The sequence below is a fragment of the Pieris brassicae genome, chromosome 4, assembly GCF_905147105.1.
Source record: "Pieris brassicae chromosome 4, ilPieBrab1.1, whole genome shotgun sequence".
In the NCBI taxonomy this organism is placed as follows: Eukaryota; Metazoa; Arthropoda; class Insecta; order Lepidoptera; family Pieridae; genus Pieris; species Pieris brassicae.
The window spans coordinates 18028488-18044137 of NC_059668.1; the positions used below are offsets into that span (position 1 = coordinate 18028488).

The 15650-nt window shown below is 31.1% G+C and overlaps 2 protein-coding genes across 4 annotated transcripts in view; both read right to left on the reverse strand.

Moving 5' to 3' along the window:
* LOC123708512 overlaps positions 1–3619 on the reverse strand; it is a 67769-nt gene extending 64150 nt beyond the window's left edge. For both annotated transcript variants that reach the window (XM_045659268.1, XM_045659269.1), the window contains exon 1: positions 3375–3619. In XM_045659268.1, the coding sequence (XP_045515224.1) occupies positions 3375–3456 (82 nt within the window). In that variant the 5' untranslated portion in view covers positions 3457–3619. The remainder of the gene's footprint in view (positions 1–3374) is intronic.
* A 2555-nt stretch (positions 3620–6174) lies between these two features.
* Positions 6175–8962, reverse strand: LOC123708955 (transcription initiation factor IIB). Of its 2 annotated transcripts, none has more exons than XM_045659994.1 (5): positions 8879–8962; positions 8562–8672; positions 8120–8420; positions 7164–7520; positions 6175–6711 (listed from the first exon to the last, which is right to left on the reverse strand). In XM_045659994.1, exons 1-5 carry the CDS (start codon positions 8893–8895, stop codon positions 6550–6552), a joined length of 948 nt encoding a protein of 315 aa, XP_045515950.1. In that variant the 5' UTR covers positions 8896–8962; the 3' UTR covers positions 6175–6549. The 2 variants fall into 2 exon arrangements, with proteins under 2 accessions (XP_045515950.1, XP_045515951.1); XM_045659995.1 differs by lacking the exon at positions 8879–8962 and adding an exon at positions 8786–8875.
* Between the last annotated feature and the right edge of the window lie 6688 nt (positions 8963–15650).

The window sequence follows — 15650 nt, forward strand, 5'->3', positions numbered from 1 at the left end:
TGTTTAATATTATAGTAGATAAAAGTAAGTGCAAATTTTATGTTGGCTTAACGCATATGGCTTTAACTACGCCGCGCGTGGAGGTCGTAGGTTCGATTCTTGAGCCAATTAACCACGTAATTAATCACGCGCAATCAGTCTGTTCTATACTTAACTTTCAATAAATACCACTATTTGTCGTCTATGTATTTTCACTTTTAATCTAGAAATCCTATATTATCAATTTAATTGACAAAAATCGTCTATGAATGCAATAAACGCACATTGTTTATTATACTTTTGAACGCTATTACAAAGTTTCTTATCGCGATCCTTTATCCTAAATAGAGCAATAAAATTTAGGCAGAAATTACATAATACTTTGTAAACCGTCATAACTTAGCTTTTTAAATATAATTTTACGTATAAATCTATAATAATACAACAAATAACTTAATAGTGTACACAGACGCCTATTGCATGATTGGCCTATAAAGGAAATTATTAATTAAATATATTAATGTGACCGATACATCAGAAGACTACAGACCATCCCAAAATTTACGACGTCACACGCTTCATACGTTTTAACTTTTTTGTACGTAATTTGAGCGTACGTTACCCAACGCTGCTGGTCCGATAACAAGCGAACAATTCGATTATAAACTATATTCTTAATTAATATCCCAGATATAAAATTTAAAAGTGGCCACACGCTTTTATACTTCTTAAAAAATATATATAATAGTAAAAGTTCACTGTAATAAAAAAATATGTGCGTATACTAGTGTACACACGTAAGAAGTGAAACTTCTTTACGACCTTATCTCTAAAACTGATCTACTAAATGCAACTTTACAGAAATTGGTTGAAGTTAAATTAAAGGCTTTTATTATCATAGTTATGAATACAAATCATACAATTATTTCATTTTACCTTATTACTACTAAGATTATTACAGAATTTCATTAATTGTAATAGAATTATTACAATCATTGCCATCGTTATAATATATTTTTGTTATTAATGGCTTCGAATCAACCGTGGTAGGTACAAGAAAAAGATGGCGCGTAACGGAAAAATGTGACGGTAAAAAATTTCCAACACACCGATAAAGAAATTTCACTTCAAAAATAAAAGTATATTGTCTGAGTTATTTACGATATTACACACCTGGATCAACGGTGACAATTAATAGAAGGCAGTTTCATTTGGGTCCATCAAATTAGCAGGCTTGGTCTATTTCTATTTGAAGGTCATTAATTACTTACAGAGCTTTTACGGGTCTGTGGTCGGTGGAACTACCTTCTAGATCTGGGCCACAGATTTCTGTATCGTGATTATTTATTTTTAGAGATAAGTAATCAGCCTTCTGTACCTGACACACGTCATTGATTTTGTCTCAGGCATGCCGGTATTCTCATAATGTTTTACTTCACCGTACGAGCGAGTGTTGAATGCACACATAGACAGAAAGTCTATTGTTGTACACAGCCGGGGATCGAACCTATAATCTCAGGCATGAGAGTCGCTCGCTGAAACCATGAGTTGTTCATAACAACACATATTAGTGTCCAATTCACCAATTTATTTATTTACAAAAGCTTGCCAACGCTCGGAACATTGATAAATTGTTACGTGAGAAAAACAAAATACAAGACTTAATAGGCAAACACAACAAACACGAAGAGGGAAAAAATCGATCTCGGTGAGGTTTAGCCAAAACGCGGTCTTCTGAAACGAGTAAGAACGTAGTCCTGGAATGCGAGGATGTGGCTAAACAACTTACAGAAATTCTTGCAGCAGTGAGATCGCTCCGTGAAGCTTGTGAAGTGTCCAGGAGACTTCTGTGCTTCTGGAAGGATCTAGGCTGGCTAAATTAGCCAGGACTTAGCGCACAACGGACCAATTATGATTCTAAGTGCGGAAAATGAGTCCACCATCCATACCATACCAAGGAGGAGGAAATGGGATCTAGAACCCACCACACACGAAATTTAGTTAAAAGTTTCCATATATCAACATTATTCTTTAATATTTTAACGCAAACGATATCAATAAATTTTCTTTAATTCTCCAATGTCTTAAAGTGCTCTAGTTTGATTTCGTACGTTGACAACAGTTTTTTCGAGATTCCACTACAACAGGTTACAATTGATTTAACAAACAATTTAAATTCTTTTCGATATCTTTAATTATAAAACTTGTAAGTAAAATGTTTCTCCGTTTCAACTTAATACAAAAAGTTTCTAGTACTTCTTCTAGTTTAAGCGAACATCTGTCCGAAGATACTTTTATAATATGTGTCCAAAAATTGGGTAAATCTTATAAGCTTAGCCAACCATTTAAACAAAACTTCTTTAACGATAGAGATAAAAAAATATAATGTAGAAAATCAGTTAAAATATAAATACAATTTGAAAAATCCAGAGACTAATTAGTCTGGAGAGCTGACTGCATAGCGTATGGCCCACATGTCGGAGTTAGTTTCCTGGTGAAATAAGTTTTTCTCTTGGGTGTCATCACATTTGCGAAGTTATTTTTCAGGTTTTAGTACTTAAAGTAGATGCACCCTCCAAGCAAAACCTTAAAATTATTTGTAAAATAGCCCACGCCTCATTGAGGTGCGGCCATCAAGCATTTAAGTACAAGTAGAATACAAATAATTGTGTAATGAGAGATCAAAATACACCGAGGACAGAAATATGAAATAACATTCCCACCACAAAACGCATAAAATTATTGTTTGACTACTAGTATTGTTTTACGTCTAATGCTACTACAGTAGCAAAATACACTTTTTACAAACACATTTATGAGAGAAAAACGTGTTTACTGTAGTTAAAATCATAAAACGAAATGTAGCATTGCGTTAAGAAGACATTGTGAAGAAGACATTGTAATCGGTTAAAAGTGTATTTTATCTTAAATTGCTGATGGAGTTGCAGAGTTTGATTTCCACAAATTTATGTCAGCAACGTATTAGATTTGATGTTAAAGGATGAACACTTTAATATTTGATATACACTTTTCAGCTACTTAAATTTTTAATTATACTCATTTCCATAACTTAAATATTAACAATGAATGAGTGTTAAAAAATCTATGAATTTTTATATATAACAATATCAGAGTACTAAAAAGGTAAACATTATCTAGTATTAGGCGTCCAACAACTTAAATATTTTATATTTTTGAAAAACATTTTCAGACCGTATATATTGCAGGAAAATGGAGTTAGTGGTACTTGAAACCAAAAAATATTGGGTAACAACATTGATTTACATTTCAGAAGTCTTAATATTTGAGACATTACAAGATAACCTGGCCTGGCACTCGTGTGGCCTAAAACTTATATATTATCTTATAAATAAATAATATGTTTAATTTTTTACCTATTAACCCATCAGTCCCGTAAAAATAAAAAGCGATACACAGCAAACAAAACAAACATCGCGTATAAAACGTCTTCAACATTTTTCCAAAATATCATCCTTCGCGGACATTTTCAACACAAGGACACACAAGTCTAAAAAAATTAAGCGGATTAGCAATATCGAATTAACTCATCGACATCTAAATCCAATTTACGTAACGCGAACGAACGCGGAAACAGAGCGTTGATAACACACCCGTCTGTTTCAAGAGTTCGCGCGGGACTAAACATTTTAAATGCGAATATGAAAAATATTTTCGTAGCGTGTAGCATTTGGAAAATCCGTAGCACATTGATCGTGCTTATTGAAGCTTTTCAGTTCTCAGAAATAAAATAAACAATTTATAAAATATATTAAGTGAAGTGTATATTCCTCGTACAAGCAAGTATATAGGTAATTGTATGTTCTTAGTTGATAAAAATGTTAAAATATACATTTGAATATTTATTTTGTTCACACGTATTAATATAATTTGAGGTGTGTTACCTTTTAAATTTATTAATATTCTTAAATATCGGATTTTATTTTTACAATCTGGACTGATCATCAGCGGAATCTGGATTATTAGAGCAGATCATGAGATTCTCAACCGAAGGTCGTGTGTTTGATGCTCCTTTGCACGGCAGGCAGCACAGGTAAAGAAATGTGAGGTGGAGAGACAAGGTCTATTACGGGTTATGTATGTATGAAGTATGTATGAAGAGACCATTTAGCATTAACAAAGTAGAGAATTTTTATAGGTTTTACCGTTACACTGGCGTTGTAATCTAAATGTTTGACCCTAAATTCGATGCCCAAATTTGCGTCAAATATCCTACCCTATAGGGATCACCTAATTAACAGTATTGTCACATTCGCAACGAATAACCTCACGTGTTACGTTACCTTTATAACGACTTTAGTATTGCGTGGAACTAACAAATAATTCTAAATAATTGGCTGGCCTTGGATTGATTCTATATTATTTTGAAATAGTAACTTTTCAATAGTAAAATAAGTTCCATTAGTCAATTTTTTTAGTAATTTATGTAAAGTCACATACGCATTTGGAAGCAGGTATATTTTTCTTTCTATTTCCCGATATATTTTCATATACCTAACTTTGTAAGTTAGGTATATGAAAACGTATATATAGGACGGTTACTCAGTGAAACTATTACCGACATCAGATATTTCACACACAACAAAGTGCTGTTTCCAATAACAGTCACCTATACATGGAATAAAAAAATCGATGTCAGTCATTTTTTATACTTAAAAGTTATTAGATATAAAAACCTTAAATAACAATATTAAAATCTGATTTACATTAGACTCGGAAAGAATGTTCTTTGGTTTAATTACACTAATTATCGCATTAACCAAGAAACAAACATTGACAACAACAAGACTTGACTAAAATGTCAAGTATCTCAATTTAATAAAAATGTTGCTTTGTCGTCTATAAATACGGCTTCTTTTTAGTCTATTTAATTTGAAAACGTCGCTTTATAAAAGCCGATTATCGTCCACAATCGATGTCACGAAACACGGTTATTATTACTACGATGTAAACGTTCTTAATAAAATAATCACGTATCGAAATGAAATGTTATCAAAAATGCCGCAAAACATTAAGATTCTAAATTTAAACACAATCAAGAACGGTTGATGCATAATAATTTATTGATCCCTTGCTCCATACTCGGCCTTATGGGTTGATTGAATGTGCGTTGGTAAATATTACGTTTTTTCTGTAAAAACTGGTAACCATGGTTACAGACACGGTAAAATTAATCCTCGTTTTATAATAAGCTATTTTATGTGACATAGCTGAGTATTTGTAGATTGAATAATAATTGCTCTATCCAAACGACTAATTTACGAAGTCAACTATAATTTTAATTTTGTTTTTTAAATTTGCATCTATGGATTTAATTCGAACATTAATTATGAAACATTTATTAATAATACATTTTTTTATATCTACTTTTAGTAAGTATATAAATAAAATAAACAATACATTCAGTAAACGTTTATTTATATTCCTTAATTAATTTACAAATAATAACTAATATAACAATAATTAATTTATACACAAGACATTGTTTTATTTAACACATTTGTCAAAAAGAATAAGATGAGATAAGAAAACATTCAAGGACATATTAAGGTATTTGGTAAAATTTCAGGAGAAGTTAACATAAAATTAGAATTTATCATGTATATCTTGTGCATAATCTTATAAATTCACAATATTCTTAGTACAACAAGAGTAATACTTACATGTGTTACGACTTCATAGTCATCATAATTGGAGACTTAATTAAATATTTAAAATATTTAGATGAAACACCATTTATAGTTTAACAGATACATACTAGGTTTTACCCCAAAATTAAACTTAGTATGCCAAAAATTGAACTTTAAATAAAAATTACTCAATTTATTTTATTAGAGTTCATAGCCGACGTAAATGAGTAGATAAGTCGACATTTGAATAGAAGAGAACTTGAAAACTTTTGTAAATACTTAAGTAAGCCATAATTAGGAGCTATGCTGGAAATTTTTCAAATTTTGTTCATTTAGTTGTCCTGACTTAGTTACAGATAAAGAATTAAAGATATAAAGTATAAAGTAATATTATTCCTGTTCAATAACTGTGTTGAAATAATAATACAACGGGATTGAAACTTATTACATTTTTTTCCAAGTTTTAAATTATATTTGCATAAATGTTTATTTTGTTCTTTCAACTTTTAAAAGCATTTTACATTTTTCTTACAATAAATAATATTAGCCACATTTTCCATATACAAAAAAGAAAAAATAAATATAATAATAATCACCAAGACTGATACAAAATTACTTTTATCTACAAGTTATGTAAACCTTAACGCAAAGCGAATACAATTAACGAGAATTAAACATACTGGAACAATGTTACTCCATTAGTGATTATTGTGAAGTCTGTGCATAAATGTGACACCTGTCAAAGTCTCTATATTCCCTATGGTATATTCATCATTTCATGTTGTTTACGCACATGCATGCACACATGAATTCTCCAAAGACAAAAACGTACATTTTAAAATTGCAATCGAATTATACAAATGCAAAATAAATTTCAGACATCGACAAACCTTTTTAAAAATTACATTTGCGGAAGGAATTCAATTGGTGTTGCAAATTTGAAGTCATCTGGGAATAATTTACTTGCGTAAGGATACATAAGCTTGTAAGACTGTCTTATAGTTACGTCTGCCACACCAGCTATGTCGCCGATTTCTTTTTGGCTTCGTTTGTCCTCAGATGCCTGAAAAAATGACATTGTACAACAAACTAATAGATTCTTTATTATCTTTTATGGAAAAGGATTTCTTTTCTTCGATTTATTAGAATATTAATGTGTCAGTTGACCAGATACTAGCCAAGTAAAATCTCCAAAAAAACATAACAAATGAAACAAAAATATGAGCATATTATTGCAATTGCACTGTTTTTACCATACCTATCAGTAATGTTTCAAATAGATTATTGTAAATAAACCCATCATGTTTGTATACATGTATTCCTATATATCATGAACATAAGCAGTTTAATAATAAACTAGAATGATAGAACTTGTTCATGCTTTTTGAAAAATTGGGATCCATTCCTCTTTTCAGGCTTATGCCTTCTTAGGCTATCCTTCTAGATCCTTATAAGTAGTTACAGACCGAATAACTTATATATTTGACATAGGTTCATAATTATAGAGTTCCTTACCTGTGACGCCATATAAATTGCAGCAGCAGCCACCGATATAGGACTTCTTCCAGACACAATATCCAGTTCCCCAGCTTTTCTTGCAATATGTGTGGCTGCTCGTTGAACAGAGTTTGGTAGTCCAAGGTTGGAACAGAATCGAGACATGAAATCAGCTGTTGTAATAAGATCCACAGATGTCTCTAGCGCCTTCAATATCAATTTGAAGCATCGCCCAATTTCTTTTTTGCTGATTTTGCTCACTGCACATATTTCCTTGAATGTACGGGGCACACCCTCTTGCCGACATGCTATATAGAGGCAAGCAGATGCTATTGCGTCATTTGCTCTGCCTTTCAAGTTTTTACCGTCATGTACCTGGAATATTTATATTAATTCATTATACAATGCTAAAAACCCATTATTATTTAAATATAAGTGAAATAGAACTTAGCTGAAGGTACTTGGTAATAAAGGTTTGTTATGATTAATAATATTGTACATGAAACCTTGCTCAATTTGCTAAATTCATAATCACCATACTATAACTTACTATTTAATACTACTAATGTAGTAAATAATGTTACCTTTTACTACAGAAATACTGTATATTTGCATACTTATCAGCATGTACATAAATAATATGCAAGAAGCATTTATTTTATGAACTATTTTTTAAAAAGTTCTGTTCTGTACCAGCATAAACGGCAAGTTACACAAAAATATTGGTGTAATTTTGTCATCTCAGAGATACTATCAGCATAAAAATTACTTGGAAAATATGATGTCAATATAAAAAAAAATAGATAAGGAAATTGTTATCCACTATAAGTTCAAAAGCAATGTTGTTCAAAAATTAATATATTAAACCTGTTAAATATTTTCATAAAAATATGTAAGATTTGGCAATATAACTTAACCAAACAGTCAATAGAAACATATATATATATAATTTATAATATTTTTGAGTTCCTTACCTGTTTAAACAAATTGTTTGCTCTATCAACAATAGTCTTTGGCAAGTTTATCCGATCCGCCATGGTATTTATTTCTCTAAAGGCATTTATCAATGCTCTGTCAGTACTGCTAATGTTCCTTCTGTTTTGATACTTTGACACTCCAAAACTGTCAAATGAAGCATCACCCCGGCCAGGACCAATTATAGTAGACAAATCACCCCCAGAAAGTAGTGGATTTTCAGGTCCACCAACACGAGATGGATCAACACCTGATTTTTCATTGCTGAATGTACGCCATTCTGAACCCACATCTATGACTCTAAAAACGATATGATACGATGTAAATTAATAGTAGACCACTTCGTCACACATGTTACAGAGTAGAACCTTGATGGTATAAAATGTGTTAGCGGTAAAATTATAAAAATTAATTGTTCAAAGCATTTTTCACGTTATTTACCTGTCACCAACAACGAGACCGCATTCAGAGCATATCATGTCACCCGCTCGATAATCCTCAATAAGCGGAGCATCTGGATGAGCATAACACACCACCTTATTCGCTTCGATTCTAAAACCACAAAGGAAAGCAAGTAAGTCCTAACTTAGTTTCAACATCGAAAGACCACGTCCCGCTTTCGCAACACACAACTTCACAATCCTTAAATATTATATCAAACTTACACAACATTACATTGTATATAATCAATTACCAGTGTTATTAGACAATTTAAAATTATATATTACAAAATAAATAAAGAAAACAGAGAAACAGACCTCGACGTGCTCGCCATGATTGTCAAGACTCAAGCTGATACCAAACACACTTTATTATATCTCTCTCTTGAGCAGGGCTGCCAGATGAAAAAAAGGCATGATCGTACAGTAAAGTCTATGGTTCTACCAGGATCTGATCTGACAAAAATTTTTTTTTAGATTTTCATATGGCAATAACAAAAATGTCATCTGTCAATTGAAATTTCGAGTAATTGTTTTCGGTTTGATTTCAAATTTCCTTTAAAAAGTGGTGAAAATGTCGAAAAAACCTCTTCGATCGCAAGCAAGAAATATTGTTTTGTATTTTTAGCAAAGAATACTTGATGAACAAGGTGCAGAACAAACACAATCATCGATATTGAGCCATGTGCAAGCGTTGACTGGTTAGTAGGAATGACACGTCTTGATACTTTAGTTTATTGCATTTTTCGTGTGTATATATGTGTAGTAGAACTATCGTTTATTTCAGGGGTTTCGAATACTACCATAACATGAATTGTTGCTGAGGGCAGATCTAACAGAGTTGTATTTAGTACGCCCGGTAAAAAAGTCAAAAATCATTTATTCATATAAGTAACGTAATGTGCACTGTATGAACGTAAAAAAATGAAATCTGTATATTTCATTTTAAATGCTTCAAATTTATAAATATAAATTTATTGCCAGTTCTCAAATCAAGGCCGTAAAACGGAAGAGAAGAAGTGGCAATGAACTTTCCGCCACTCTTTTTAAAAAGAGGAAAGGTGCAAGAACAGAAGAATGATCAGTGAGGACCTTTAGCTCTTTTTAAAAAGAGGAAAGGTGGCAAAAAAAATAAACTTGGGTAGTTTTGATTTAGAATTGATCAGAAACAAGATAAATGACTTTTACACTGTACGAAAAGAAATACTTGCTGTCATGAAATTTTTCAAAAATTTCAGTTTAGGAAGTGAATCATTAAGGTTACAAAAATGAATGTTATTTTCTTTCAGTTTGAATATATTGTAAAAACATAGTAATCTAAAAATAACAATATTTTTTTGTCTTCAGACTTACTTTGTAAGACATCGGATTCGAATTCGTGAAGTACCAATAAAAAAGGACTATTTTAATAGAGCGCAATGGCATAAAGATACACAGATTCAAGTATTTGGAGCGTATGCATAAGAATGGAGAAGCCGATGATAAGCTAGATATGGATTATTTAGATGAAACCTACATACACGGTTCATGTTCAGTGACCGAATGCGAATAAACGAATAAACGTTTAGATGCGCCTGCAATATATTTAATCTAAATTTCGAACCCCACATGCGCCACAGTAATATTGGTACTTCGTTTCTTGTAAATTCCCAAATAAATTTGAAATGTAACCAGGTACAGAAAAATCGTACCTTTTCTGTACGATCTTTTGTCTACGGATCGTGTAAGAGTAAAATTATGCCAGAAAATCGTACATCTGGCAGCCCCGCTCTTGAGTCTTGACTTGGGAGAGTTGCCAGTGATAAACATAAATTAATAGTTATTGTTTGTAACACAAAACAACAACTAGCCAAGCAACTATCAAGATATATATAATAATATATTTAAAACACATTGTCGAGTGAATTATATTAAATATTACTTGAAAAATATGCTGGTATACATACCAATACATTATACCTTAAAACTAAAAGTGTGTCGGAAACTGAAGAATAAAATATACCAATAGAAATTTATTCAAGTCAATTCTTTATTTAATACACATGGTCGAGTGAATGACGTTATATGAAATAAATAATAATAATAAACCGTCTAACAATAATTAATGTATTATTGTAATTTAATTGTAATATTAAATTGTATGTTAATGAACACTATTACGTTAAGTCATCTTTTAATATGAAGCTGCAACATCTTACATGATTTGCAACTAGATTGCGCTTAAACCAATTAGTACTAAAGTAAATCGTGGATCATAGAGTAAATTTGTAATTTTTAAGATTTTTTGGGCTGGTTTCGAGAACTTTATATAGTCTCATTTTCGAGCACTAATTTTTACATTTTTAATTGCACGTAATTTCACATGTTATTCAAATATTTCACTTATGTATTTAAATCATCCACACAATAGTTTAACGTAGTTATAAAATGCACTAACACTTTTTGTGTTTGAGTAAATCAAACAGGGGGCGGGGGGAAAGTATCACAAAATTCTATGAAGATTTGGTTTAGACATTTGAATAAAATGGTTCATGCTGCGATCTACACTTCTACACTATATTTTGCGAGGTCAGAGGTGTGCAGGCGTATTTTTTTTAAGAAAACAATCTTTTTAATAAAGTACTCCTTAAAAATCACCTTAAACAATTGTACCTCCTAATAGACATCTGGTTTCCCACTTAATTTGAGGGGAAAGCCTAAGGTGGCATCACTGCAGTTTGTGCACTAAAATAAACCAACGTCAATATATCAGGCGCAATGTCTTTCTTTCTTGAAAGACTATATAGTCTCATTAATATTACTTAAATGAACAATTTTCGCATCATAGTAGAGTTTTGTATAATGTTAGAACAGCGCCGCTATTTTATGACTTTGCAAAAGCGCCACCTATTACAACGATTGTAAATCGTGACGTCTTGAAATACACACTTCAATGTGCACACAAATGTTATAAAGTTGTGTTTTATGTCCACAAGAGGGCAACTATCAAAAAAATTCCTAGCAGTTTTGTAAACCCTAATAGTATACTAAAGATATTCTTCCTCCAAATATCGTATAAACATTCATGCTTTAATTACATAATTTATGAAGTTTAAGTAACTAATATGAAAGGAAGAGGATTGAAAAAATCAGTTTTACATACATTTGTATTACTAGAGTCTAGTATGGCCAGTACGGCAAGGTTTTACTATACAATTGACATGTCATTTTTATAGAATTTGTTGACGTATAAGCAAATTACACGATTACTTTGAAACTGACTTGAGAGTTTTAGACTTTAGATTAACACATTAGTCATTTCCAATGTTTATGAAGATATCACGTACGCGGAGCCTGAAATGCGGAAGACGCAGTGCACACATTATTATGAGAACAAAAGTACGATGTTTCGCAATGGTCAGTAGGTAAAAACGATTACTAATAAAAATACTAATTACTAACTTTGTTATAGTTTTAGTCTCCAGTAATAAATTTTGACAAAAAATGTATGAAAAAAAGGTGTATCGCAATAGTAGTGCTGTACTGTGATATTATTACTAATGAGTATTACTGTTTAGTCAACTGTATGCCTTGACAGGCAGGCAGAAGAACCCGTGCTGGGTTCTATATCAAAATACAAGTCGTAATAAATTATTTAATACCTAGAAGAGAACCACTTTTCTATCGTTTCTTTTTTAAATGTTTTATTACTTTATGTAATGTGAGTATAGAAGCCTTTATTTAGTCAATATATTGACAAAGAGCTAAAGGTCCTCACTGATCATTCTTCTGTTCGTAACTTTTATTTTCTCATTTATTTTCTTAGTAGACCTTTATAACCGTTTTTTGCATTTAATAGAATCTATAAAATGACATCAGAAGTCTTATTTTTAATTAAGCGTTTGATTAAACCAAGCTAATTTATACCCGTTTAAAGTCAGTTAATAGTAAATCATGTTATTTTATAAAACGTTTGATCATTGACCTAGTGACTCCGTTTTAATTTAACGTTTAAGGTATGTGCTCTGATTAAGTCATAATTAAACACTTAGGTAATTTGCAAATATTGCTAAACTGGTGTGTGTGGTTTTAAAATATTATTACAATAACTTGAAATATTATGATAGCGTCATCTACTACAATTATTTCAAAATATCGGTTAAAAGTTACCACAAATAATTAAATATTGGCGAGGATTTAGAAACAGCGCAATAGAATTGTCAATTGTGTGATACATACTAATGACTTGCATTTTACTACTTAACGTATAATATGAAGCAAATACTAATAAGTTTTAAAGAAAGTAATAAAACCAACAAAACTGTTTACTACTAGTTATAAAATTACGAATTAACCTTGTGAAAATCAGCTTTTAGATCATACAATAATTTTAAATACATAAACAATAATTTGTTGAAATGTTGCGCAAAAATAAACTGTTCGTATAAAACATTGTAGAGTGACTGGTAATTTTAACTTTAAATTTATTCTGTCATTGAGCTTTTAGAACATTTTAGCAAAGTAAATAGTGAACGATTAAATTTACGGCAATTTAAACAAGTTAACATAGGTGCTAACACGGCTTCCAAATAAATTTAACTGACTCCTCTCTCTAATTGAAAACGCACCTTGTTCGCCTTGGATCCAGTTGATTTATGGATTGTAGAAAAAAAACAACAAAAAGTGTAATTTTCTTCATTTCTTAAATTTAACACTTCGTTAGTTTTGAATCGATTAAATAAATAAGATTAAAATGGCAACGGGGGTTCTAACCGCCAATAAGCGATATCTTTCAGGTAAGGATAGTTGATAGGCGGGAGCAAAAAATGCGATTTATACTATACTTCCATTGTTTTATACTACTTTCCTATGCACATATCTGTCGTGGTCAAGTCATAGAATCAAGTAGAATTTATCATTTCATGAAATGGTTTCCATTTCTTGTAAAGGCCGGGTCAAATCGATAAATAATCATGAAGCTATTATTCTATGCTCTCGTGTATGTAGTAGAATGTTCTACTATAATTGACCGGGGTCATATAAATAAATAATAGGTATTGTAAAATCATCCACCAATGTTTCGAACATCAAAATAATAGAAATGATAATTGCATGTTATGAAAAATGGAAAACTCATCAATCTCAACTGTTACACGACATAAGAATGCAGGACGAAACAAAGAATTCGATACATCACCGCAATAATGATGAGTCAGCAGTGCAATGAAGTGTACAGTTATCTATGAAAATGCGGAAAGAACAATTCCATTGATTTAGTCACGAAAATTAATGTCTTACGCAATATTGTAATTCTCAGAAGTAATAAATGATATACACGGTAAAAAAATGTCATACCAAACCAATTTTCTTATTGTTTAAAGACAGGTAGGACTATATTATATCTCTTTTTATTAATAGCAATGTTTTTTTTTAAAGTAAAATTATGTCTGTAATAAATGTAATTTATTATTAATCGTTTATAAAAGGGAGTGTAAACTATTGTAATGCATGTATATTTATACCTACTCCAGCCATAAGTTGTGCTGTTACCAATTAATATGCATTTTTTTAAATGAAGTAATTTAATATTATTAATGATTATTCCTACATATTCATTAAAGTCTTAGCAAAAAATATGCTATTCGAAATGGCCACCTTTGGCTTTTATACAGACCTTCAATCTGTTTGGCCACGAATCTATGGATTTACGCACTGCTTCCAAGGGAAATTTCGCCACTGCTTGCGCAAAGATTGTTGAAGAGACTCAATGTCGCCATGTCGTTTTAAACAGGCCATGTCCTTTAAATCTGACCGTAATTTGAAGTCTAAAGGGTTGAGGTCTGTGCTAGATGTGTGCTCTTATAAAGTCCGGAACGTTGGTTTCAAGCCAGGCTTGGGTAGTTCGTTGTGATCCTGCTGGAAACTACACGGTAAAAGTGTTTTTGGTTTTTTAAAAGTGTATGATGCTGAGAGGTTTCACAACATGGTCCAAGACTGTATCTTAATTCTCAATATACTTTGGCTGAAGTTTTACTCCTTTTTCACAAAAATGTAATTTGTTGTGTCCTGATAGGACACGCCCCACCAAACCATCACTGACGCAAGATGATAACCACGTTGTACCTTTCTGACCACTTGAGCAGCTTCTTTAGAACTGTGAGAATACAATATCATTTTATTTATGTAATGTTCTTCAGTCGTGTACATTATTTCATCGGTAAAAGGGACATTTCTGTGCTTCTCACCGTATCGGCGTTAAGCGGCGGAAGGCGTTTTGATCGATTCACTATATTTAATTGTAAAGATTGATTTAGGGCATATCCTGTATATCGACCATAAGCACTGAGCTTCAGGTCCTGTTTTATAATAAGTACCCGACGGAGTCCTTGCAAACCTTCATTTCTAGCGATAAGATTTTTGCTTCCAAATGGGGTTTCGACGAATTCTGGCTCAGACTAGTTATATAGTCGAACAAATTTACAACTCATTTAACAATTTACCAACGATAAATATTATGTTTTTCACGCAACACAAATTAAAAATTATGGTCACTATGAAAGTACATTTTATCCCAGCCATAAAGAAAACTACATATTTAAATCTATAAAGCTTATATATATAGAATTTGTACTTTTGTTCTATATTTTATCCTTTATTTCAATATTGTAATAAAAATATGCAAACTAATATAATAATAATAACACTTTATTTATATCACAATATCATAAACAGGACTAAAATAATATTTAATAAATGAAGATAAAGTATGGAAATGGGCGATCTTCCTTCTAAAAGTGTATATACATGTTATCGACAATATAAAATTTAAATATGCTGTTTTATATACATGATCTATTTCGTTTTATAATGAATCTTGGCCAGCTTGTAAATAAAGAACCCTTTATTCTTACCCACTTATAGGAATACTCTAAATGCAGAAATAAACCTTAAATTCATTTTATTTAAATTTATTTTGATTCGAAAGAATTTAATCAAATTGGATTTCATTGGTTTTCATTTATTAAATTTATCGTTGTGAGATTTAATCTATAGATGCCAGAAGTTAATATTGTTTCAAAATTAAACCAGTTTTATGGTATTCATTTTTTTT